The sequence below is a fragment of the Ruditapes philippinarum genome, unplaced genomic scaffold, assembly GCF_026571515.1.
Source record: "Ruditapes philippinarum isolate M1 unplaced genomic scaffold, ASM2657151v2 ctg2402_1_1_1_1, whole genome shotgun sequence".
Taxonomy (NCBI): domain Eukaryota; kingdom Metazoa; phylum Mollusca; class Bivalvia; order Venerida; family Veneridae; genus Ruditapes; species Ruditapes philippinarum.
The window spans coordinates 742-27501 of record NW_026851700.1 but is presented as its reverse complement, the minus strand read 5'-3'; the positions used below and the strand labels follow the sequence as shown (position 1 = coordinate 27501).

The 26760-nt window shown below is 33.8% G+C and overlaps 1 protein-coding gene across 1 annotated transcript; it reads right to left on the bottom strand.

Moving 5' to 3' along the window:
• Positions 1-5555: 5555 nt before the first annotated feature.
• On the bottom strand, positions 5556-26546 carry LOC132737453 (cysteine-rich hydrophobic domain-containing protein 2-like). The gene is given in 7 exon segments (XM_060724745.1): positions 5556-6176; positions 9395-9454; positions 12512-12568; positions 18304-18459; positions 19989-20043; positions 23006-23009; positions 26375-26546. Coding segments are annotated over 7 exon segments (501 nt in total). The 5' UTR covers positions 26493-26546; the 3' UTR covers positions 5556-6125.
• Between the last annotated feature and the right edge of the window lie 214 nt (positions 26547-26760).

The following is a 26760-nucleotide window of genomic DNA, read 5'->3' as shown; positions in this document are numbered from 1 at the left end:
TTTATATAATTTTTTCTCCCACCCTAGGTGTAAGACAATTTCAGAAATGTAAGTTGGACAAGTGCTTATCAAATCCAGTAGGCAAAGGGTTAAAATAACATAATTTTCAATTTTCAAGGCAAAACAAAAGAAATATGGGAAGTTGTTGCTGTTAGAGAGTAAATTATCATGTGAAGTTGTTGTCAGAAAGTAAATTATAATGTGAAGTAGTTGTTAGTGAGTAAATTATCAAAGGAAGTTGTTGTTGTTAGAGAGTAAATTATCATGGGAAGTTGTTGTTAGAGAATAAATTATCATAGGAAGTTTTTGTACGGAAGTAAATTATCATGGGAAGTTGTTGTTGTTAGAGAAAAAATTATCATAGGAAGTTTTTGTACGGAAGTAAATTATCATGGGAAGTTGTTGTTAGAGAATAAATTATCATAGGAAGTTTTTGTAAGGAAGTAAATTATCATGCGAAGTCATTAGAAACTAAGTTATCATGGGAAGTTGTTGTTACAGAGTAAATTATCATGGTACGTATATGGCAGTGAAATGTGATTTAGCATTACAAGATATCACCAACATAATTTACAACGATATACAATATTTTACACAGATTTAGATAAACAAAACATGATAATAACAAATTGCATTGTTTGAATAATTGACATAACAATATTTGGTCCTCATATCAGAATTGTAATTTCTACATGAATATATTTCTGGTGAAATAGGAAATAAAGTTTGTAAAGTTTTTTTTGAAGTTTTGGTGTAAGAAATTAGAAATTATTACTTTAATCAAAATTTACTGCAATTTTCAATAATTTGTTAGTATCATATACATATAAATTGAATGAATATGGTGGCTAATTATCAGTACCGCAGTCATTAAGGATTGTTTAAGTTAATCCAACCAGTGACAACTCACTGTTATATACATATTATATATATAAAAAATAGGTTTCTGTGAAATGCAGAAAATAAATAACGTTCACTTTTTATATCTTTATTTCTGTTTGCACACATCTTCAGACAGAAACATAAGATATTTGTAGTAGATTGAAAGTGCTAACAGAAATAAACATACAAAAATAAAACAGTATTTATTTTTATGCATTTCGCAGAAACCTATTTTTCTATATATAAGATCCAAAAAAGGAATCAATCTGAAACATCTTTTTTTACACATTATATTTATTTTTTCTACACCTGTCTTTTCAAGTTATCAACAGCTAATTTTTTCCCTGCCACAAGACATGCCAATATATAACAGTATTTTGTATGTAAGTCATAATTATAACGGTGATGTTGTATATTTTATGTATGGGTCAACAGTCAGTGTTTATATTATAATAAACATTAAATTGTGTTATATATGGGGGCAGTTCTCAATTAGCATTTGTGCTAATATTATTAATCTTCTGGTGTCAGTCACATTTGACCTATACAATCTTTGTCAGATATGTCCTTTATATACAATTATTCTAATACTTCTTTCATATATACATATAAACATCAATTAACAACAAATACAGTTGACTCTCAATAAGTCAAAATCGCTTTACTCAAATTTCCGCCTTAGTCGAATAATTTCTAAAGTCCCGTCAAATTTCTTTCTTTATCTTTGTATTTTAACTCCGCTTAGGTCAAATTTTGACTTACCGAGACTCCTGTTTAGTCGAAAAGAAAATTTGGTCCCGTCAATTAAAGTCCAACATATTTTCATCTCAATTAGTCGAAGTGTGAAAACAGACGACTGATCAAAGGTCGGCGACATCAAGGTGAGATGTTGTCACTCGTGATGTACACGTTTCATGGTAATTTTCAATTGCCGGTCATCATGTATTATTAACACCTCGTAAAAGTGACTTTAATCCGTTTCAGGACTTAATTGGTTTTAACAGTTAGATAATTAAATTAAAATTTGATTACATTTCTAAAGAATGTTTACTCGTGTCAGTCTGACGGGGGTTAGTCAAATAACAGCCTAGGTATTAATGTGTGTTATCAACTTAAATGACATTTGTATAATTAATGTTCCCGCATATTACATACATTAATTTGTCCTTCCGGTTCACGATAGTTGCTAATTTCGTTTCGTCCGATGATCAATTAAATCAAATATAATTGTGTGTTTATGTTTCACTAATAATATACATGTATTAAATTTTGAATTTATAATATGTAGTTGTGAGTAATTTACCGTCATTTCAATGGTTAAATATTGCAGCATTGCCGCTAACAACAATAACAAACCTACTTCTTTGCGCATTCAATCAGGCACATGTATATACATGTACGAATGTCAACGTAATATCGATAGTTCCACGTTACTCGAATTCCGTTTCTCTCGAAGTAAAATGCCCAGTCCCTTGGATTTCGAGTTACCGAGAGTCAACTGTACATATGAACATATAAACTTCAATTAACAACAAATACATATAACATTTCAAAACATTAATTTTAGACTCAAAAGCTATCACACAATTTTGTTAGCATGAAATTACTATATAACAAAAGGCAGTGTATATCAATACTTGATTCCTATGTTAATATTTTTCACCAGCTATTTAACATTCAACATAAAAACAAATAATTTAAAATTTTTTAACAAATACAGCCATTGATAATATGTTGCTTCATTAAACTGCATCATTTTTCTATTCTGTATATTTATCAAGATCTAAATTAACAGCAAAAATCATGCTTATTAAAAAATAATTGATAAATTTATGTTGAAACTGAGAGGAGAAAATTTTTTCCAGACATCATTTGGTTCACTGACGCTACATTTAACATTATATTACATGGAAACTTTCTCTTTTTTACACTTTGCATGTAATAATGCAGTTTTAATATTAGAATGAAGTCTTATTTCTTAATATGGAAATAATGTGACTAATATTTGAACATAATATAGCAAAAAAAGTTGTCCCCGCCAACTCAATTTGAATGCAAAAATTAAACAGCAGTTACTTTCAATCGCCCTAAAAACTATTAATACTAATGATATAAACATACCAAAATATACATACATTTGTTTTCATTTATACATATGTTTCACTTTAAACAATTTATATTTCTTTTAATAAACAACATTAAAACACAAGACTGAAACAATTTGGTGGCTATATTAGTTACGACTAGTTTCCACAACAAGAGGGCCATGATGGCCCTGAGGTCTCTCACCTGTATATAGGCCCCCCCCCCACCCCCAGGCCAATTTTTACCCAAGGGCTTTTATTTGTTTTTTTTGAAGATGTTTCATGCTAAACATCTAAGTTCTAGCTCATTGGGTTTTTTAAAAGAAGATTTTTAAAGTTTTTACCATACACATATAGTTAAAAACAATGACACCCCTGGGGCAGGGACAGTTTTGACCCCCAGGCTTTTATTTGGACAAACTTTGTAGATATTTACTTAAAGATGTTTCATGCTTAATATCTAAACTCTAGCTATTTGGGTTTTTTCAAAGAAGATTTTTAAGTTTTCGCTATACACATATAAGGAAAATCAATGACCCCCCCCACCTGGGCGGGGCCAGTTTTGACCCCAGGGCTTTTATTTGAACATACTTGGTAGACACCCATTAGAACATGTTTCATGCTAAATATCTTAGCTCTAGCTCTTTGAGTTCTTTAAAAGAAGATTTTTTAAGTTTTTGGGGCGGGGCCAATTTTGACCCCAGGGCTTTTATTTGAACAAACTTGGTAGACACTCATTAGAAGATGTTACATGCCAAATATCTAAGCTCTAACTCTTATAGTTCTTTAAGAGAAGATTTTTTAAGTTTTTACTATATGCATATAGGGAAAATCAATGACCCCCCCGGGGCGGGGCCAATTTTGACCCCAGGGCTTTAATTTGAACAAACTTGGTAGACACTCACTAGAAGATGTTTCATGCTTAATATCTTAGCTCTAGCTCTTTGGGTTCTTTAAAAGAAGATTTTTTAAGTTTTTACTATATGCATATAGGGAAAATCAATGACCCCCTGGGGCGGGGCCAATTTTGACCCCAGGGCTTTTATTTGAACAAACTTGGTAGACACTCACTAGAAAATGTTTCATGCCAAATATCTAAGCTCTAGCTCTTAGGGTTGTTTAAAAGAAGATATTTAAAGATTTTTCTTTCGGTTGCCATGGCAACCAGAGTTCTGCATGGAATTAAATTCTTTGAACAATTTTTAAAGGTGACCACCAAAGGAACATTCCTGTGAAGTTTGGATGAAATTGGCTCAGTGGTTTATGAGGAGATGTCATTTAAAGCAAAAGTTTACGGACGGACGACGGACGGACGCCGGACGGACGGACGCCGGACGAAAAGCGATCACAAAAGCTCACCCTGTCACTTTGTGACAGGTGAGCTAAAAATCAACAAAAATACATTTATTATGGAACGTACTTTAACAACAGATAAATGAAAATGTACAACACTAAAAATTAAATGAAATGGAAATACTTATGTTGTTATATAATATGGTTTCAAGAATGATACAATTCAAGCTGACATGGATGAAAATGTTAATGTTTCAAAATACAGTGTATAGTTTTTAATTTGCAATCTTTATATTTGCAAGTATGTATTAATTTAAATAATTGTTTAACTTTAATTAGTTTACTTTTAAATAATTATGCCTTATATTCACTTGGCTTCATTTATTAAGTTATTATTTGCTCCATTTAGAATAGCACATTACAGCATTTTTATATATAAATCAAACAGCAAATATTTTACCTGATTAGTGCCCCTTAACACTGACCTTACCTTACCATTAGTAACAATGAATATCCGGCCCCAAGTTCACAAAGATTTAAGGATCAGGATCAAGATCAGGATCCAATTTAAAAACTCAAATATTCCTCATTATTTTTCCTCATATATTAAATATTCAGTATTAACTTGATAAAGCTGGACTTGAAATAGCATGTTTATGAAATTTTAGAATAAATTGATTGTTCTTTTTACAAGATATCGGCATTTTACAGTTGATCCAAAATTTGATCTTGATCCTAAAATTGATCCTCATTTCAATCTGATTATTTTATGTATTTGTTTTGTTATTTGTTGTTTTATCCCAATTTTGCAAATAAGCAATTGTTTATAATTTTATATTTCGAATATGGACATTTAATTCTAGCATTAAAGGATCAGTTTTATAAAACAATGAAAATAAAATAAGGATCATCAGATTCTGATCCTGATCTTTTCTTTGTGAACACAGGGTCTGAAAATAACTTATATTGTATAAAGATGACAAAAAGATATTGACAAATTTTTCAAGTTCTCTTTCCCCCCCCCAGGATTAAGCAACCATATCCTAAACTGCCAAGTGATTGTTTTTCAAAAAATAATAATTCACAACATTTAAATCATTGATATTTTTTTTTCATAAAAACACAAAACTTTATAATGTTTGAATAAAAAATATCTTCACTCTAAGTAAAATCGTGCAAAACTTGGTGAATTTTAATCTGTAATATTACAATAAGATGCTTGCTGGATTTACTATAAAATACAATATATTTATGGCTATCTTTGAAATAAAAGGCATGCACTTGATATGCATGTCCCTTTAGACAATATGCTTTAGATGAGGCTGTTAAAATATCAACATTATATTATAACATTTTAAGCAGTGTTATTTATTTCATGATAAGATGAAACTCAAGGTGATGTGCAATCATTTATCAATAAATTGTAAGAAACTGTCCAATACCCTGATGTATAAATGAGCCGCGCCATGACAAAACCAACATAGTGCGTTTGCGACCAGCATGCATCCATGCAGTCTGATCAGGATTCATGCTGTTTGCTTACAAACCCTATAACAAGTAGAGATACTGATAGCAAACATCATGGCACCAGATCAGACTGTATGGATGCGCAGGCTGGTCTGGATCCATGCTGGTCGCAAACGCACTATGTTGGTTTTGTTGTGACGCTGCTCAAATATAAAAGTGAAAGTTGTGAGATTACACATTGTTTACTGTATGAAAGTTGAAGAAAGCACCAGTGTTTCTATTCTAGCCGCCCCAATCCACACTGTACATGTTATATTTTTATATCTAGGTATCACTGTCATCTGTTTGATATTTCAGTTACTGAGACAATATAATCCATAACCTCTGCACATACTGATGTCAGTCTGGACGAAATATCGACACTTTTGGTATATATTCTACAATTAAAACCTGCAATATATACAATAATTTCATTTATACATAATTAACTTTAAAGGCATCTTGCTAAGTTGATTTTAAAAAAAAATTAATTAGATAAGGTCCTTTCTTGCTTTACTGGCATGCCAGCAGTTCCCGTACAGAAGCAGTACCCGTATTTTTCATTTAAACGCTTGATTTTTACATGCATTCTTCAAAAATTCATTTCAAATCAAGCAGATACATAAACGAGACAAAATCTAAGTGTCAGTTCGGCAGTATGTATAACAAGAGCTGTCCGTAAGACAGCGCGCTCGACTTTTTTATTGCTTGCCAATAAAAAAAGTTTTTGCAGTAAAAGGCAATACAAGAATCTCTGTATTTTTAAAGTGAACAATGGCCATGAGCATTAAGATATTTAGTGAAGAATTATTTTACTGAATTGTGTGATACCCTTGAACACTGCAGCAAAGTTTGAAATGTTTAAGTCAAAACATTGACAGTTAAGGGCCATAATTCAAATAAAATCTTTGACAGAATTACCTTCTCCTGGACATGTTTGGGAATCATGATTGTAAACAAGTATTCCAACTTTCAAATTAATATCTCAAACAGTTCAGTCAAAAAGTGGACTGGTACTAAAAACTTAACCAAGATTCTAAGTCGATAAAAGGACTTAATTTTTAAAACAAATCCTTGACAGAGTTACCTTCTCTTGCGTACAGATGGGGGTAATGATGTGAAATAGCATTAAAAGTTTCAAAGCAATATCTCAAAGGGTTAAGGCAATAAGTGGATTTTACCCATATTCAATGTATTTTCTAAGTGAAAAAGGGGCATAATTCTGTCAAAAACCTTGACAGAGTTATGTCCTCTTGTCTGTTGATGAAGGTCGTGATGGTAAACAAGTATGGTCAGTTTCAAAGCAATACCTCCAATGGTTTTGAAATAAAGTGAGGTGGTACAAAAAACTTAACCAAGCTCAATACACTTTCTAAGTCAAAAAAGGGCCATAATTCTGTCAAAAACCTTGACAGAGTTATGTACTCTTGTCTGTAGATGGAGGTTATGATGGTGAACAAGTATGGTAAGTTTCAAAGCCATACTTGTAATACTTCTGAAATAAAGTGGGGTGGTACGAAAAACTTAACCAAGGTGTGACGCCAACGCTAACGCCAACGCCGACGCCGACGCCGACGCCGGGGCGAGTAGGATAGCTCCCCTTTTCATAGAAAAGTCGAGCTAAAAAGTCTCATTTTAAATCACTTTCACCTGTGCGTTGTCAAAACGTGACCTTGTTTTATCTGGGGGATTCTGTCCTTGCGCGCATGGGCAAACATACTTACACGTGGGGCATGTTAAAGGGTTTTCCACTTATACCATCTGTTTACAGATAAGAAGGCAATGTGATGAATACTTGTTTAATTATCAGAATTTTGACCAATATTACTACATGTATATAAAATAATTCTATGGCTTTGATGCGTAAAATATCATGCATACAAGCATGCCATCGCATGTGAATGCGTTGGGGGTAACGGTACCGGGTAATATATACACGCGTTTAGTCTACTTTCTATTTCCTGAATTTCATCTATTTATCTCTTAAAAAATGGTCTGTTCAACAATTATAAATGAAAAATAGGTCCGAATAATTATAGTGGGTTAAATTTTATGTATGGGAACTACTTCTCTTCATACAAAATAATGGATAATTTCGGTACCCCATATGAGGCCTCATAACTAAGGGTTATTCTATGTTTAGAACATGATGGAATTTCCATGATTTGTGTTACGAGCCGAATATTGATGTGTAACATTCAAATTTTGGTGAGTTGAGCGTAATAAAAAATAGTGTTTAAGTAACTACGATTTTTGTACGGGAACTGCTCGCATGCCAGTATAGTTATTAGAATGTGACAATTTAAAGTTTAAGACTAAAAACTTTAATGTGTTTTTACACACCTTCTGAGTCATCATTAAAAATCCTTCATCAGTATATGAAATGCAATATGTTATGTTCTAACTGAAATTTCTGATGGATCAAATCATATCAATTTAGCTTCACCCCCCGAGTCCAAAAATCTGTAATTACATGTATTCCATATTGTATTACGTCTAGCCTTGTCTTCATTTTCAAAGTTTTTTAAAACACCCCTAATTCTAAGAAATATATTTAAAAACTAGAGGATGCTTTTGTAAAAAAGCGCATGTCTCCCCCACTGCTGAGAATAACTGTGAATGGAAACAGGAATGGAACTGGAGAAATCTGGAAATGAGAAAATGACCAATGGTCACTGTGACCTTAACCTTTGACCTACTGACCCCATAAACAAGAGGGATCATCTGCTCAATAAGACCAATCATTCTATGAAGTTTGAGGGTTGTAGGTCTAAAGGAACTCTAGTTATCATCCGGAAAGGAGAAATTAACCAACGGTCGCTGTGACCTTGACCTTTGACCTACTGACCATTAAAACAATAGGGATCATTTGATTAATAAGACCAATCATCCTATGAAGTTTGAGGGTTGTAGGTCAAAAGGAACTCTAGTTATCATCCGGAAATGAGAAATTGACCAACGGTCACTGTGACCTTGACCTTTGACCTACTGACCCCAAAAACAATAGGGATCATCTGCTCTATAAGACCAATCATCCTATGAAGTTTGAGGCTGTAGGTCAAAAGGAACTCTAGTTATCATCCGGAAACGAGAAATTGACCAACGGTCACTGTGACCTTGACCTTTGAACTACTGACCCCAAAAACAATAGGGATCATCTGCTCAATAAGACCAATCATCCTATGAAGTTTGAGGGCTGTAGGTCAAAAGGAACTCTAGTTATCATCCGGAAACGAGAAATTGACCAACGGTCAGTGTGACCTTGACCTTTGACCTACTGACCCCAAAAACAATAGGGATCATCAGCTCTATAAGACCAATCATCCTATGAAGTTTGAGGGCTGTAGGTCAAAAGGAACTCTAGTTATCGTCCGGAAACGAAGAATGGACGGACTGACGGACTGACGGACGGACTGACGGACGGACGGACTGACGGACTGACGGACGGACAGGGCAAAAACAATATGTCTCCCCCCAAGGTGGGGGAGACATAATTTGACAAGAGAAAGAGGGTGTCTCCCACTTAAATAGGGAGAGTTCACATCTATTAACAATATAAATAATCTCACATCATTACATCAGAAGTTTTAATATCTCTCATAACATTACTTTATAAAACAATAACTTACATATTCCATCATACTACTACTATCACATCTTTGTTTAGATAACCTCCAATGTAGGCCAAGCTGGAATACAACCACAGAATATAAACTAGTTATGCTTAGTGTTAACTGCAGATATATACAATAATAAGAAGAAATTATTTAGTTTTTGTTTGTTTGTTTGATTGGGTTTTACGTTACACCAACGAAGTATAGGTCATATGGGAACGTTTCAGTTTTACAGGTGGAGGAAGAGCTCAGGTGCTCTTCTGTGCAATAACTCAGGCATGAACTGGCACCTGAGTAGAACCACCAACATTCCATAAAAGTTTTTTAGTATAAACTTGTGAAACATACAAATAATGACTATCTTATTGATTAATAATTGTTTCAAATTACATGGAAATATTTTATCACTTTCATTTTACAGTTAACTGATGGAGAAATTCCGCAGGCACACCTCCCTACATTATTTCAGTCACAAGTGGGCACCAGAGTAGAACCACTGACCTTCTCCAAGACTGTAAACCTAACCTGGATATTAATTTCCTTTCATGAAAAAATTCAGAAACCCTGGTAGGATTTAAACCTACAGCGCTAACATACAAGTGATTCAATGCTTAATCTTAACCTTAATCACTTCACCTAGGTATTGATGCTCTTGTCATACAATAATTTTAAGGTCAAAATGATCATTATACCACAATCATTATAAAATCGTATGTTATAACTAGAAGGGTTTTTGTCACAAAAACACATGTCTTCCAAAACTATGAATGGTCACTCGTGAAGTTTCATTGAAATCCCACCAGTAGTTTAACCTATGAAAGCCAGACAAGATTTTTCTATTTATAGCTCTGATGGCCATTTTGTGCAGCGAAGCGGAACATGCCGGTATTGTGCACAACTAGAGATGGTACTGATCACTCATGTAAAGTTTGGTTAAAATCCCAACAGTAGTTTGACCTGTGAAGGCCTGACAAGACTTTTCTACTTTTAGCTCTGGCGGCCATTTTGTGCAGCAAAGCGGAACATGTCATGGATGTGCACAATAAGGGATGGCACTGATCACTCAAGTTTGGTTGAAATCCTACCAGTAATTTGATTTTTCTATTTTTACCTCTGGTGGCCATTTTGAGCAGCGAAGTGGAACATGCTAGAGATGTCCATAACTAGGTATGGTACTGATTACTCCTGTTAAGTTTGCTTGAAATCCCACCAGTAGTTTGACCTGTTAAGGTCGGACAAGATTTTTCTATTTTTAGCTATGACGGCCTTTTTGTGCAGCGAAGCCGAATGTGCCAGTTTTATGCACAACTAGGAATGGTACTGATCACTCCTGTAAAGTTTCTTACATTTGTATTCTTGTTGGGTATTTTGTTGTGTAAAAAAGTTCCCAACAATACATCAAAATTCATTAACAAGAGGGCCATGATGGCCCTGAAGTCGCTCACCTGTATATAGACCCCAGAGCCGGGCCATTTTAAACCCCAGGGCTTTTATTTGAACAAATTTAGAAGACACCCATTAGAAGATGTTTCATGCTAAACATCTAAGGTCTAGCTCCTTGGGTTTTTTAAAAGAAGATTTTTTAAGTTTTTTCTTTACACATATAGTTAAAAACAATGACACTCCTGGGGCAGGAACAGTTTTGACCCCAGGGCTTTTTTTTGAACAATCTTTGTAGACACTTAACTAGGAAATGTTTCATGCTTTAATTTCTAAACTCTAGCTATTCAGGTTTTTTTTCTTAGAAGCAAGCATTTTTTAAGTTTTTGCTAACACATATATAGGGAAAATCAATGTCCCCCTGGGCGGGCCAATTTTGAACCACAGGCTTTAATTTGAACAACTTTTTTGTAAGACACTCACTAAAGATGCTTCATATTATATATCTAAACTTCTAGCTATTTGAGTTTTCAAAAGAAAGATTTAAAAGTTTTTGCATACACATATAAGGAAAAGTAAATGACCCCCCGGGGCCAGGCCAATTTGACCCAGAGCTGCTTATTTGCAAACAAACTGGGTGGCCATAACATCCATTAAACATGTTTCATGCAACATATCCTACAGCTTCTAGCTTCTTTGGTTCTTTATAAAGAAGATTTTTAAGTTTGTCTTACCCTATATGCAATATAGGGAAAATCAATGAACCCCAGGGGGCGAGGCAAATTTTGTGACCACCACGAGCTCTTATTTGAACAAACTTGGGCAAACATCCATTAAAACATGTTTCATTGCTACATATCTAACTAAGCTCTAGCTCTATGGGGTTCTTTAAAAAGAAGATTATTTAAGTTTTTACTATATTGATATAGGCGAAAATCAATGACGCCCAAGGGGCGAGGCAAATCTTTGACCCCAAGGGCTTTTATTTTGAACAATTAACTTGGGGTAAGGGACACATATTGAAGATTTTTCAATGCTAAATATCTTAGCTCTAGCTTCTTTGGGTTCTTTCAAAAGAAAGATTTTTAAAGTTTTTACTATATTGCATATAGCCGGAAAATCAATGACCTCTCTCCCTGGGACGGGGCCAAATTTTGGAACCCCCAGGGCTTTTATTTGAACAACTTGGTAGATCAGCTCACAGAAGATGTTTGCATGCCAAAAATATTCTAAGCTCTAGCTCTTGGGGTTTTTAAGAAGAAGATATTTAAAGTTTTTTCTTTTGGTTGCCATGGCAACCAGAGTTCTGCATGGAATTAAATTTTTTGAACAATTTTCCAAAGATAACCGCCAAAGGAACTATGAAATTGGCTTAGTTGTTTTCGAGGAGATGTCATTTAAAGTAAAAGTTTATGGACGCCGGACGAATGCCGGACGGACGCCAGACGAAAAGCGATCACAAAAGCTCACCCTGTCACTTTGTGACAGGTGAGCTAAAAATACCCAACAATATATAGGGAATGAGTAGGATTGGTAGTTGTTGGGTATTTAGTACCCAACATATACCCTCTCGTGCGCTCGGACTGACAACTGGAAGGACAGACGGACAGCTAAGGCAAAAACAATATGTCTCCCAAAAGTTTTGGGAGACATAATTTTTGTGTTTTGATGTTGAAATATACATTATCAAAACAACACTGTTCTTACTCAACAATATTCTGTTTATTTTTATTATGAAGTAAAATTCCCTACCTTATGGTATAGGTGACTATTTTCCCAGTCTAAAACTTTCTCTATAGAATGTCTGGTCTGAAATAAAACAAAAAAACTGTTTATCAAATTGTTAAACAGTTACAGCTTCTTATCGCTGAGTTATATTGATATTCTTCAAAACCTCCTATTGATTTTTTTTGTATTGCACAATACCCGATTTGAACTGTTTACCAGTAGTATATCAACTATAAAGCATCTTCATTTTAAAGAAAATTGTTAATCTGGCATGGAGGTTACAATACATTTTTTCTGATTCTTTTTTCTCAAATCTCAGGATTTCCCTTGGTTAGTGTACATTATGTGGCAGTTTCTAACCAATCAAATAACTGAGATTTGTGATTCAGTTGGAGAATTTCTTTATTAACCTCAGACCCTGATTACTCTCCAGTTTCAAACATTTCAATGCTCTAAGCAGAATTTAAAATTAACTATTGACCTGCTGAATCTGTGTAATGGATTTGCCCAGCTTTAAAATTGGAACAGTCCATTCAAAATTTAAGGGATGTCAATATTAAATTACAAAAATTAAGCCAGCCAACAATATAGGGCCTGGTGTGACTGCACGGTTGTGCAGGTTGGCCTGGCTTTATACTGGTGACAAAGGGCTACAGCAGGAAAGAGTAAGTATGACATTCACTTAACACACAACCTAACATTATATCATTTTAAAGGTCATCAATAAATGATAATCATTAAACATTTAATGTTCTATAAAGGAATATATTTTTTATAAAAGAAAGAAATACCTAACTATCTTTGTACAGAATGAATCAAACTATACTGTATACTACTTGTTAGCAAACTATGGTCATAAACTACTTTTTTTATTTAAGATTTTCCTTTTACATAATTATGCATTTTACATAACCCAAAAAAATGTCAAGATCCTGTACAGAAAAAGAGATATAAAAGAACCTTACGAAATCTCGTATATCTTAAGTGACAGGGCTTTTATTTAAAAACCACAAAACACTTCACATGTACATAAGTCATTATATGACATCACATGATTGTATAACAAACAGTTTAAATAATTACAGTGAGTCAGTATAGTAAAATATTCTTCTTTTTTTTAAATTTAATGATGCAAAAATATTTATTTACTTGTTTGCACATATACAGTATATATATATAATGTAGATGATGAAAGGCAAAAACTGTAAAATCACACAGACCTGATAGCCTTAACAAATTTATTCATAGTTGGTTAAAAAACAAGTTCTTGCAATTTATATAATTATATATCATTTCATTAATGTGCCAGAGATTATTCCTAGAGCAAACCAGTAATGTTGACAAATCAGGAAACATGACTGTGAACCAAATACAAATGTAATAACAAACTAGCATTTTAAAAGTAAACACCTTAAACAATAGCATCATGAGGCCACCCGTAACTTGTAACTGTTCGAAGAAAAAACATGTACAAGTTTGTGTTAAATTTCTTAAAAATAATGGATAGTGTAAAACAAGTTTGCACATCTACTATTTTAACACTTCGTCGGCTTACTCTTAAAATGTCCTAACTGCCAAAATGCTATTTTAAGAAAAACGACTTTAAACATTTTGCATCTTAATATTTTTTTCCACCTGACCCCACTGAATTGAAATGTTTCACACATATATATTTAGGATTTTAATGCGCACAAAAGGTGTTTATTATTCTTTCTGGAGAAAGACTGAGAGTAAATATGAAAAAAAAAACAAATTTGAGATAGAGCAAAAGGTCAAAATATTTCTTAAAAAGTCACTCTAAAAGTGCGTCATTGGAGATAAAGCAAAGTAATACCAAAATTTAATGAAGGAGCCAGAGATACAATACATTAATGGTAGAAATTATTACATACACAGGCTATTTTAACCTTTAAAATGCACTTTTTATGCTTGTCCGTATGTGCAATTAGATTTTATTGTAAATCATTATAAGCCGTCGCAATAATTTTTCAACGCAAATGAGCGACTGGATGTTTCTTTGTATAATAGTATAAAACTTGCTAAATAAGTTATGGGAAAATAAATTCAGAAAACCGACCTAAACGTAACGTAATGCATCAAACCTAAAGTGTTAAGACTTTATGTTATTGGTCCCCAAATATTTAGTCACAACCGTTTTAACAATTTATAACTGTTTATCATAACTTTTGTAACATTAATAAATATAAGTTCTTGTCATGACAAATAGAAATTGATATCTTAAACATAAATATTGATCGTAAGTTACGTAACAAAGAAACATATCTTAATAATAGACAAATATATTTATACATCATATAAAAGGTATAAAATTGTCTCTATATTTTCATATACAGCATGTTACTTTGCAAAATCTCAATCTGTATGTATTAACATAATACATTAATGCAAAATGTTTGTATTAAACAAAAACATAAAACAGCGTCTCGTCATACCGTGAAAAAAAATCATGAAAGACTTGAATGTTCTATTATCTAACATTTTTTCAATGGACTTAAAGGTTAACATTATTAAATTATTTATGTAAGAAAACCTGTTGCCAAGGTACTTCATCAAATCTGCCATGTAGTAGTCATTAATATTAAACGTAAATCAACTATTCATGTGGCTTGCAGTTTTTAACAATAAATGCAACAATAACATGATGCCAAAATACAACATCAAACAAGAGGGCCATGATGGCCCTGAAGTCGCTCACCTGTATATAGGCCCCCAGAGCAGGGCCAGTTTAAACCCCAGGGCTTTTATTTGAACAAACTTGGTAGACACCCATTAGAAGATATTTCACGCTAAACATCTAAGGTCTAGCTCGTTGAGTTTTTTAAAAAAAGATTTTTTAAGTTTTAACTACACATATAGTTAAAAGCAATGACACCACTAGGGAGGGGCCAGTTTTGACCCCAGGGCTTTTATTTGAACAAACTTTGGAGACACTCACTAGAAAATGTTTTGTGCTTGATATCTAAACTCTAGCTATTCGGTTTTTTTAAAGAAGATTTTTAAGTTTTTGCTATACACCATATAAGGAAAATCAATGTCCCCCTGGGCAGGGCCAATTATGACCCTAGGGCTTTATTTGAACAAACTTTGAAGAAACTAACTGGAAGATGTTTCATGCTAAATATCTTAACTCAAGCTATTTGGGTTTTTTTCAAAGAAGATTTATAAGTTTTTGCTTTACACATAAATAAAATCAATGACCCCTGGGGCAGGGCCAATTTTGACCCTAGGGCTTTTATTTGAAAAAACTTTGTCGACACTCACTAGAAGGATATTTCATGCTTAGTATCTAAACTCTAGCTATTTGTTTTTTTCAAAGAATTTTTAATTTAAAGTTTTTAATATATGCATATAGGGAAAATCAATGACCCCCTGGGGCAGGGCCAATTTTGACCCCAGAGCTTTTATTTGAACAAACTTGATAGACACTCATTAGAAGATGTTTCATGCTAAATATCTTAGCTCTAGCTCTTTGGGTTCTTTAAAAGAAGATTTTATAAGTTTTTACTATATGCATATAGGGAAAATCAATGACCCTCGGGGCAGGGCCAATTTTGACCCTAGGGCTTTTATTTGAACAAACTTGGTAGACACCCATTAGAACATGTTTCATGCTAAATATCTTAGCTTTAGCTCTTTTGGTTCTTTAAAAGAAGATTTTATAAGTTTTTACTATATGCATATAGGGAAAACCAATGACCCCTTGGAGCGGGCCAATTTTGACCCCAGGGCTTTCATTTGAACAAACTTGATAGACACTCACTAGAAGATGTTTCATGCCAAATATCTAACCTCTACCTCTTTGGGTTTTTAAAAAAAAAGATATTTTAAGTTTTTTCTATCGGTTGCCATGGCAACCAGAATTCTGCATGGAATTAAATTCTTTGAATATTTTTAAAGATAACCACCAGAGGAACATTCCTGTGAAAATTGGATGAAATTGGTTCAGCGGTTTATGAGGAGATGTCATTTAAAGAAAAAGTTTACAGACGGACGGACGCCGGACGGACGGACGCCGGACGAAAAGCGATCACAAAAGCTCACCCTGTCACTTTGTGACAGGTGAGCTAAGGAGAAAATATATTCCAATGTCTCATTTAGTTAATTTCTCAAACATAATATTAATCAAGTATAGATGTAGATGAGTATTTGATATATTGTGTTATAGAATATCATGAACAAATTCCTATGATGTCTGTTTGCGTAATACTATAGCACTTGCACTTATAAAGGTTTATATTTTGCACAGACTTTTCATGAACATGCGATCCTCTGTCGGTATAAATCGTAGCATGGTTTCTATATCTTTTTTCTTGTCATCAGACAAACCCTTTCCACATTTCAGAATTTTAGGCAAAGGAAGTAGGTCTGCTTTACAAGATAACCTTGTTGTCCTTAGAATTGTCGCCTCTGTGTACTGGACAACATATGACTCTTTAAAAAACACTTGAAACGGCAATTCATTCACATTTTCAATGCTTTAACTCTTGTTTATGGGACAGAGTTAAATGTGAATTTCTCTGCAACCGCTCGATAGTCAAAAATCACGTCATTTTTAGTTGTATGATTACGGTTTTATCCGGACGGACTTGCTTAAGTTTTCTAATTAGACTTAGAGGACTATAAATTTCTGAAACTTTCAGCTTTTTCTCTGTATGTGAGTGAATGCTATCAATTTCCTGAATACTGGAATGTCAAGGAGTACAAAATTTTTGAACAATTTCAACCACTTCAGGATAATTTTGTTGAAATAGTTATAAAGCAGTGGTCATCATGCTGTTCCGGTTTTGTTGTACACAACTATCAGACCACAACGTTATTTTCTTAACATGAGGATGAGCCTTCAAAGCGTTTTCTAAAATAACAGTTACAGCACTAATAAGTTCATTAGATCCTCGTCCAGCGACTTGTTCATTCCATATAACATTATATACAACTTTTTCCAGAGAGCAGTGACACAATAGGATAATCAATCTCAAAATCACACCAAAGTCTTGATCATTGCTTATCAAATCGTTAAATTTTCTACAAACTTTGTTCACTTTTGTCAACAGATCTTAAATGCCGTCGGGCAATAGTTAACACAAGGTTTAACCTATAATGATATTTAAATTTAAGTAGATTATAATATCAGTGATTTTAGTATAGCTCACGATAAAAATGAAAAGGTAAACTTTAATTTATTTATTTATGTATCCGAAATATTGTTGATCCGAATTATATTTACTAGGTTTTGTAAAACTTCTTAAAATTCTGAGATTGTACAGTGCATTTGACATTAAAAAAGCAAATTGCAGTTACACATACTGAGATTTTAGTTTAATATACTCACATATTATTACTTTATCTTGCTTGGAAACACAATCAATGGCATTAGGCAGAAAAAATATTGGCAAGAAAATTCTCTACCGGAAGTTTTGACTTCCTTAGCGCACTATCATTGCGAAAACGACCAAGGTCATCTGACCAACAGTTCGTGTTTTGATTGGCTTATTTCAGGTTTCACTATTTAATTGTCCTAAGTAACGTACATACCCTACTATAAGGATAAAACAATCATGCGAAATGTGGACATAGAGCAAAGTTCATACTCGATAACTCCGTTTCTAGGTCATCATTACCTTGAACCCAAAGCTTAAAAGATAGAGCAATGTAAAGTAAAAAGAATGGTTCATTTATCTCAAATTTTGCAAAAATGAACATAGGACACTTTTAGAGTTAGGCGACGACTTATTAAAGTGACAAAAAAAGTTATAAGTGAATATTGAACCTAGATTTACAATAGAATAAAGTCTCACCCTTTTATTTAAGCAGACAACCGGCCAGAGAGAGCAGCCTAGTGTACAACAACAACATATACAACCACACAATAACCACTTTATATTGACAGGTAGTGCTTTCTTTAGTGTACTGTTAATACGTAAAACAGTTTCCTTAAACTCTTCTGGTGCAACCTGTAACATATAAGACAGAACATAGATTATTTAGATTTGTCTTTAAAGGGACTCCACTGACGTTTTGTAACAAGACAGGACTGGAAATGTGTTTTTAGAAATTAATGTTCCATGAAAAGGAGGTTCAGACCAATAACTTGTGTGCATAATTTCAGATCATTCGCTTGCTCAGTTTTAACAGAATAATTTTTCAAATAGCTAAAAATGACCAAAAATTGAAAATTGCACAAAGAATGGCATAAAAATGCAATTTTTAATATATTTCTAAGTTTATTTCCTAATTATCTTTTGCATATCTTGTTGTTTTAAGTGCTTCAGCTGATCTATGTTTTTTTATACTTTAAGGCTTTTGGACATCAGTGGAGTTCAAGCTATATTGGTTTGTGTAATCAGTAGTTTAATTGTACTGTGACCATACCAAAATCCTTAAATTGAAAGAAGAATCTTTGTAAATCTCTGATCAGGCTAGAGATACATACACTTAATTATCGCTAAACTTAATAACTTATTTAATGACTTTATATATAAATATAGGATCAGACATGAGTTGTCAACAGATAAAATAAAATTACATTTGAACCGTGTCATGACAAAACCAACATAATGGGTTTGCGACCAGCATGGATCCAGACCAGCCTGCGCATCCGCGCAGTATGATCAGGATCCATGTTGTTCGCTCACAGACCCTTTTACAAGTAAAGAAACTGATAGCGAACAGCATGGATCTTTATCAGACTGCGCGTTTGCGCAGGCTGGTCTAGATCCATGCTGGTGGCAAACCCATTATGTTGGTTTTGTCATGACACGGCTCATTTATGAAATGAGTTCAGGAAAATTTAAGCAAGACTGGCAGGCTTTACTAAAAAATTTTCCTGGACAAGTTCATACATGTTTATATCAAATGTAAATTCATGTCACTGACAGACTCTTTTCATCAGATGACTATATTAAACCAAAACTTTATTTTCAATTATAAACAAACAGAAAAGGAAATGTTCTCTCTATCAGACACTGTTGAACTTTGATCTCCAAGTGTGACCTTGACTTTGGAGGTAAGGAACTGAGTGTTTTACATGACATGTCTTCTTATTATGGTCAATATTTGTGCCAAGTTATATTTCAAATACATTGATAAATGGCAGAGTTATGGATCAGACATGAAGAGTGCAGTTCTACAGAGACAGTTTTGACTTCTCTATTTTCTTAAGCCACATAAAAGAAAAATACTACATAAAAACTTACAAAATGAATAACATCATAAAAGTGAAAGTACTGTTGTTATTTTAGCCACTTAAGTATCTTCTTTAAGTGCGAACAGACAGAAAGATAGAGTCCATTTCTATACATACCGCTTTTTTCTTTGAATAGGCAGGGGATAATTAAGTTAACATGATTGTAACCAAATGGTTTTCTTTCACAGATGCCAATTTTACGCATTTCTGACTAAATTCTGGACAATCAAAATAAATACATGACAACCATGACAAATGCAGAAAAATATTCAAATAAATTTGAGTAAAGTTACCTACCTTTCCTGTTAAAGTTGATGGAAATTCTACATTAAATCTGTTACTCAAGCCAAATCTAGAATGAAACACATCTCATTTGAAAATATCATTTATTTGTATCATTAGCAAGTCAGTAGAAATAAAGTTAATATACTTAGCACAATACAGACATGCAGAAACATGATACATAACTTAAATACCTGCACTTTTCTTATTTCATTAGGTGCCAAATGCCACAGGGTGGGAAGAATTTGCATCCTGACCAGACCTTCAACCATTCAGGAGTATTAGAACAATCAGTTGATGGAACATTCTACCACCTAATGCACATACAGCATTCACAGTAGCAGCACTTTAATTAATTGTATCTGTGCCTCATTTGATTTCAATGTCAATAAATCAAACTTTAAAGGCTGTGTTTTAATAATAAAATCATATCACATAGTTACAAAATTTTAAATTGTTCATTTTCATGAACAATATTTTAACCAATGCCAACACATAATCTTCAGTAATGGAAGAAGGTTGGAATCTGCGAGAATACATTATAGTACAATGATTAGGCTGAAGTCAAGGACATTTTATAAGGATAATCACTCATTTTCAATAAGCAGGTGCATCAAGGAAGTACCAAAGACAAGACAATCAGTGATTTAGAATGCTTTATTTAGCATTTAAATCGAAAAATATAATCTTTAAACAACAACTTTGTGTAATATTTTGAAAAAAACATAAGTTATTGTTGCAAAATCCTCATTTGAAGAAGGAGAGTTGTGATGTACAAATTTTGTCATGAAATGTTTGTTACAATAACTTTAAATGGTCATTATACAATAAATGGTTGGTAAAAAACACATTTAAGCATTTTCACTACAAGAAACAAAGTGTTATTTTTTAGAAAATTTAGAAAAACATTAGTACTAAATAACAATATTTAATTGTTATGTGCTTAGTTAAACTGTGTATAATGTTGTTCAAGTAAAAAAAGTGATCTATTATATTAAAAAAAAAAAGATTATAAAAATGTTTCAGTCTGTTCCTCGTTTATTCTTCTATTTAAATATTACACCTGAACCTTTTAAAGATTAAATGCAACCAAAGTATGGACCAAATGTGGTTATTTCACAGGAATTGTATCAAAAATACAAACAGAATGATATATGAAATGTTCGTTACTAATATTATAACCAAATCAAAACAACAATTATTTGTCTTGAAAAGGCAGATATTTAAAACTTAGCAACTATTTTAACATGATAACAAGTGTTAAACACGAAACACGCATAAAAATGATATAATGTTAGCGTCAGCGAGAAATGAACTTGAAAAAAACTGGAAAACAAACTTGGCAAGAACATATACGCCTTAACAATAAACAATTTTTTGTTTGTTTTATAACTTAATATGTATTATTTTTGCATCTCTGAATTTTACTTGTGGTAACTTTGTTTTGTTTTAACTAATTTTTTACTTAAATCACATGAAAAGTTGTTTTTGCAACATGCAGTGTTTCTGAAATGTCCATTACATAAATGTCATTTTTACTTTTTTCAACTGAATACATGTCTATATAACGCCAGAAGTAATCATCAAATGCAACTTGTATTATATGAACAATAATCTGTCAAAAAAAGATGAAAACAATATCAACAGCCACCTCAACGAAGATGTTGGTAACGTACATGTCTTTATGAATCATTACTGGTTTACTTGATTAAACACTTGTTCAACTCTTTCAAAGTCACCATCTCGTAACACTAACATGCGTTTTGACTTGCCGCTTGCCAAAGGTCTCGAAACCTTGCATAGAATGTCCTCGTTATTCACCCAGATTTTATCAGGTCTTGTCAGCCACTGAAACATCCGTTTGCGATTTTGTAAGAAAGTTATTTCGAATGTGTTGTCCTCATCATCACAATTCATGATCTTGCCAATGTACCAGTGACTTAAGTATGAAGCTGCGACGTAGTCGTCAACATGATAGGTTTTTTTTTTATCAATATTGGGTTTATCGACAGAAATGTGTTTAACTGTTTCAACTTGGATATTTGATATTTTATCTGTGTTTGTAGGTTTTGAAGACTTTGGGACAAGTGTATTGTCTCTCCAAGTACCGCATGTTTCACTATCATCAGATACACATATTTTACAGTACCAACTAGTGTTTCGAACTGAGACGCTATTGTTGCCTTTTCCCAGTACTGAGTGTATTTTCATTGTCCCAGTTATAGGTTTGAGATGCAGGTTACCTGTTTCTACAGCTTTCTTCTCACATTCTTCCGTAGACACAAACACAAAGCTAACATTCTTCATGGAACGGTTAGGTGATTGTGGCCAGGCATAAAAATCAAAGGGATCTTGAATGCCCACTTTGCAAGAGTTAACCGCCTCGTCTGCCATACGCTTAACTCTACCACCTAGACCATAGCATGGCCCCTTACCATGCCCCGCTTCTCAATAATTCCACCTTGCATGAATACTATGTATATCCTTGTGGTTTGCTATAAAGTTGAAGATGACCTTGTTTCTATACTGCGATGTAGGACTGTCAGTCCAATAATGTACCCATGTTACCCCTGGAATAAGATCTTTAATTGTTGGTACAAGTTTGTCAGTGATTGCAAGGACTGTATTGGCATTATGACCCATCTAATCGGATATAAAGACATAACTCTTGTGCTGTATTTCATCAGACCCATCTTTTCTGTAGTACACGACCACAGGGTGAAGAGTCACGGCGGTCTGGTTCCAGTAAGGCCAATTGTATCTCCTGAACTGACTTACATGAATAGTTTACACTAAAGTCCATGTGTATAATACAATGGTTATCAGGTAAGTTCTCTTGAAGATTCTTCATTTCAGAGTATTAGGTCTTTATTCTTATGACATGTTGGTCAAAATCTTCTATCTGGGTTTTAAGATGAGACATAAAGTCATCTGGTTTAATAGTAATGTTCACGACTTTCATTACATTCTTCTTTTGACCTTTCACCTCTGTCTCAACACGTTTCCATTGGCCAACAGCTATATCACTTGACAATGCTTTCTCAGCTTCTTGTATCAGCCTTTCCTTTTCATCTGTCATCTTTTCACGGTTGATTGAGCATTCAATATTCACAGATTTCTGACAGTGACTTAAGTGTTAGAGACATGTTTTGATGTTTCCTGCATAAACAGGTATCTCTAGTGATCATAGATGTCAGACGTATTCTTGCCGGTCTGATTCAAGTGAAAGAAGTAAATGATAATTTGGCATCTGGATTTTCGGACATGAACTTATGATAAAGTGATGATAGATAATCTGTTAACATAGGTGTTTGTTTTTTTTCTCCAGTTTCTGACTTTGTGAAGTCACCTTTTCCAGGCATATTTCTTGAGTTTTCATCTCTTTCATGGAATTCGATTACTTTTTGTCTCATCTTTGTGGTTTCTCGTATACGCGTCAGACTTCTGATGAGATAACATTTTTTTTAAACTGTATTGTAGTTGGACTACCGCAATGGTATATTGTTAGGTTGATAGACCAAACTTAATATCTTAAGGGAACGAGAATATTAAACCAGTGACACGAATGCACCTGCTTATTGAAAATGAGTGAATAACTGAGCTAGGATGTCTATGTCCGCACAAAGGAGTTTGACATGACATGTCAAATTTCTGCATCGCTGGCACTGGTTATGAAGTTTTAAATGAATACAAAATGGGGCAACATAATGGCATGGACTTGACAAAAACTGTGAAGGGCTTCATAATATCATGATAGTCAAAATATATTGACGTACCAAAGTTTGATTCTGAGATATTGGGCAATATCCGGTCTTTGTCCCCCGGGGGACAGTAACATTTTAGTGTGTATTTCTTTGACAGTGTACACGTATGTATTTCCCTGATCAGGGTCACTCAGACGCTTATTGACATTTCAGCAAATAGGCGTCGCCACCTACAATATCAATCGTAACAACTCGGCAATCTTCGTCAAGTTCGATTTTTTGAAGTTACTATCGCATGATTAAATGGGGCGCTATTAGGAAAGAGCAGTATAATTACACACACGTGCATAAAATGTATATTCGATTTGCTATATCTTATGCCAGCCCGCATAGCTCAATCGGTAAGAGTGCGAGACTTGTAATCTCGACATTGTGGGTTCGATTCCCGGGCTGGCCAACTAAAATTACTAATCAGTCTTTCGGATGAGACTTTATTTCCCCAAAAAGAAACACCAAACCCCATTTTCAATAATATAGACCCCCGATCCGGGGATATATATTCCCCTTCAGTGGCATTATAAAGTTTGTTTGTAAAGAATTCGCTCTGTACGCATTATTGTACTCATCGTCCACGGGGACGTTGCCTCATCATATATATGGTATTCATTCCGTAAAAAAATGCATTCAGAAATTAACCCAAAACACTGCCAAGCCCCATTTCCTGTAGCATACATAATAAAATAAATGCGTTGTCTGTCTATATTTAATCCGGTCTTCGTCCCCGGGGACGTTGCCTCGTGTTATATATGCTATTCATTCCGTAATGAAACATCATTAAGACAGTTACCCCCAAAAGAATGCCAAGCCCTTTTTTCTACAATATAGACCCCCGAAGAAAACCCTCTTCCGGGGAGAAATCTCCCCTTCAGAGGCATTATAAAAGTTTGTTAGTGTAAGATATTTTACCTCTATATATATAAATCTGGTCTTCGTCCCCGGGGACGTTGCCCACAGCACCTTCAAGTAATGATAATTGTGTTATAAGATATATATTTGTTTGAAAAAGTCATTAAGATACTTCCCCAAAAGAAACCAAGCCCCATTTATAAAATAGAAGAACCCCCAAGAAAATCCTCTTCCCGGGAAAAACTTCCCTTTACGAGGCAAAAGAAATGATCGAATATTTCATATCGCGACTGTATATATAATCCGTCATTGTCCCCGGGGACGATGACCGGATTATATATATAGACAGAGCGAATTCTTTACAAACAAACTTTAAAATGCCACTGAAGGGGAAGATATATCCCCGGAAGAGGGTTTTCTTCGGGGTCTATATTATTGAAAATGGGGCTTGGCTTTCTTTTGGGGGTAACTATCTTTATGATGTTTTCATTACGGAATGAATAACATGTATAACACGAGGCAACGTCCCCGGGGACGAAGACCGGATTATATATAGAGAGACGATGCCCTTATGTGTGTTATTTTTAGGTAAGTAATAAAATTATGAAAAAAGTTTTTATTTTTATTTTTTAATAATAATTTTACGGAATGAATAGCATGGTTGATGACACATTTGTTTTTCAATAACCAAAGTTCATTCCCCTTGAAATGCCCCATGTAAGTCATACACGGTTGTATTGAGATTTTTATTTCCTTATATAGTAGTATAAATTGAATATACACATGTTACATGAGGAGAGGAATGCACGAGTTGTGCGTGCGTATCATAAAGTGTACTTGCAATAGTTAGCGAGCATGTCAAACAGAAATATTGAAATCTATAGTAAATAGTCAATAATTCAAGATATCATTGGACCAGCAAATCAATGGCCACATTCAATCAGGATTTATTTCTGGACTCCAAATTTAAATCATTTTCAGAGAATACTTATATCAGCATTAATTTTGTTTATGTAAATGGACTTAATCCTGAAATATTTGTAGAATGGGTTTGGCACGTGACCGCGCCGCTTCAAATCATTTTTAAGCGCTATTTAGACTTTTTCATAGTGGACATTATATAGTAGACCTGTCTTTATATGCATTTAACATCACTAACAGACGATATGATAATTTAAACGGGGAAATAAGGATATACCAGCATAGAAGCTTACAGAATTAGTAAGTTCATGTATGATTCTTTTTTTATTTTACGGAATATACAGATAATTAATGTAATAATTTGATCCAATCAAATCGCTTCAAGGAAAATGCCGACATAACGTTACTCTTGACAACCAATATACGGCTGTCAAATTTAAAGCAAGCGCTCCAGTGATCCAGATCAACTTGAAAAGTGCATTGTTCCCCCGGGGGACGAAGACCGGATATTGCCAGATATTTTCGTTCTGGGGCAGAATCTCTGTAGAGGCGAGATATTGCCCAGACACGAAAATAGCACAATATCTCGTCGCGCAGTACAATTAGTTGGACTAAATATCATGAATTCCCTATTTCACATTATAAATTCACAGGTCAATCACAGACTAAAAACATTCACCAGCAATATTCAAAAGGTTCGATACATTCATTCTGTATTTGATTTGACCAACTTTCTCCTGATTAACTTATGAGAAAAAAATATATGTACCAACAACAAAGGAAAAGTCGAGCAGACAGCATGTAGGCTACGTTAGAAACATGTTTCAGACATTTCAACACAAACACGGATTATTTTTAGCGTAATGTAACTCACATTGTTATATTAACCAGCTCCTCTGATTATTATTGGATCTGGGACTGGGATCATATACTCGCCAGCGTTACTATCATCATCTGTTTCTTCGTATATAGTGTCGAAGTCTGCCATTGTTTTGATGAAAATCTCTTGTGCTTGACGTTTTTTCGCAATTTTTGATGACGTCTTTTCGCGGATTTTTTGTTGTTGACGTTTTATTCATACATTGTGAAATTAAGGTAATAGGCGCCACGCCACTAATTTTATTTTGTCGTGAATTCGTTTGTATATATAGTAAGTTCAGTACCACGACTTTATTTGTATTGATGGTAAGCTTATCTGGAATTAGGGGAGATAAACTCACGCAACAACGGATAAGCTGTCATAAGTCACGCCACAA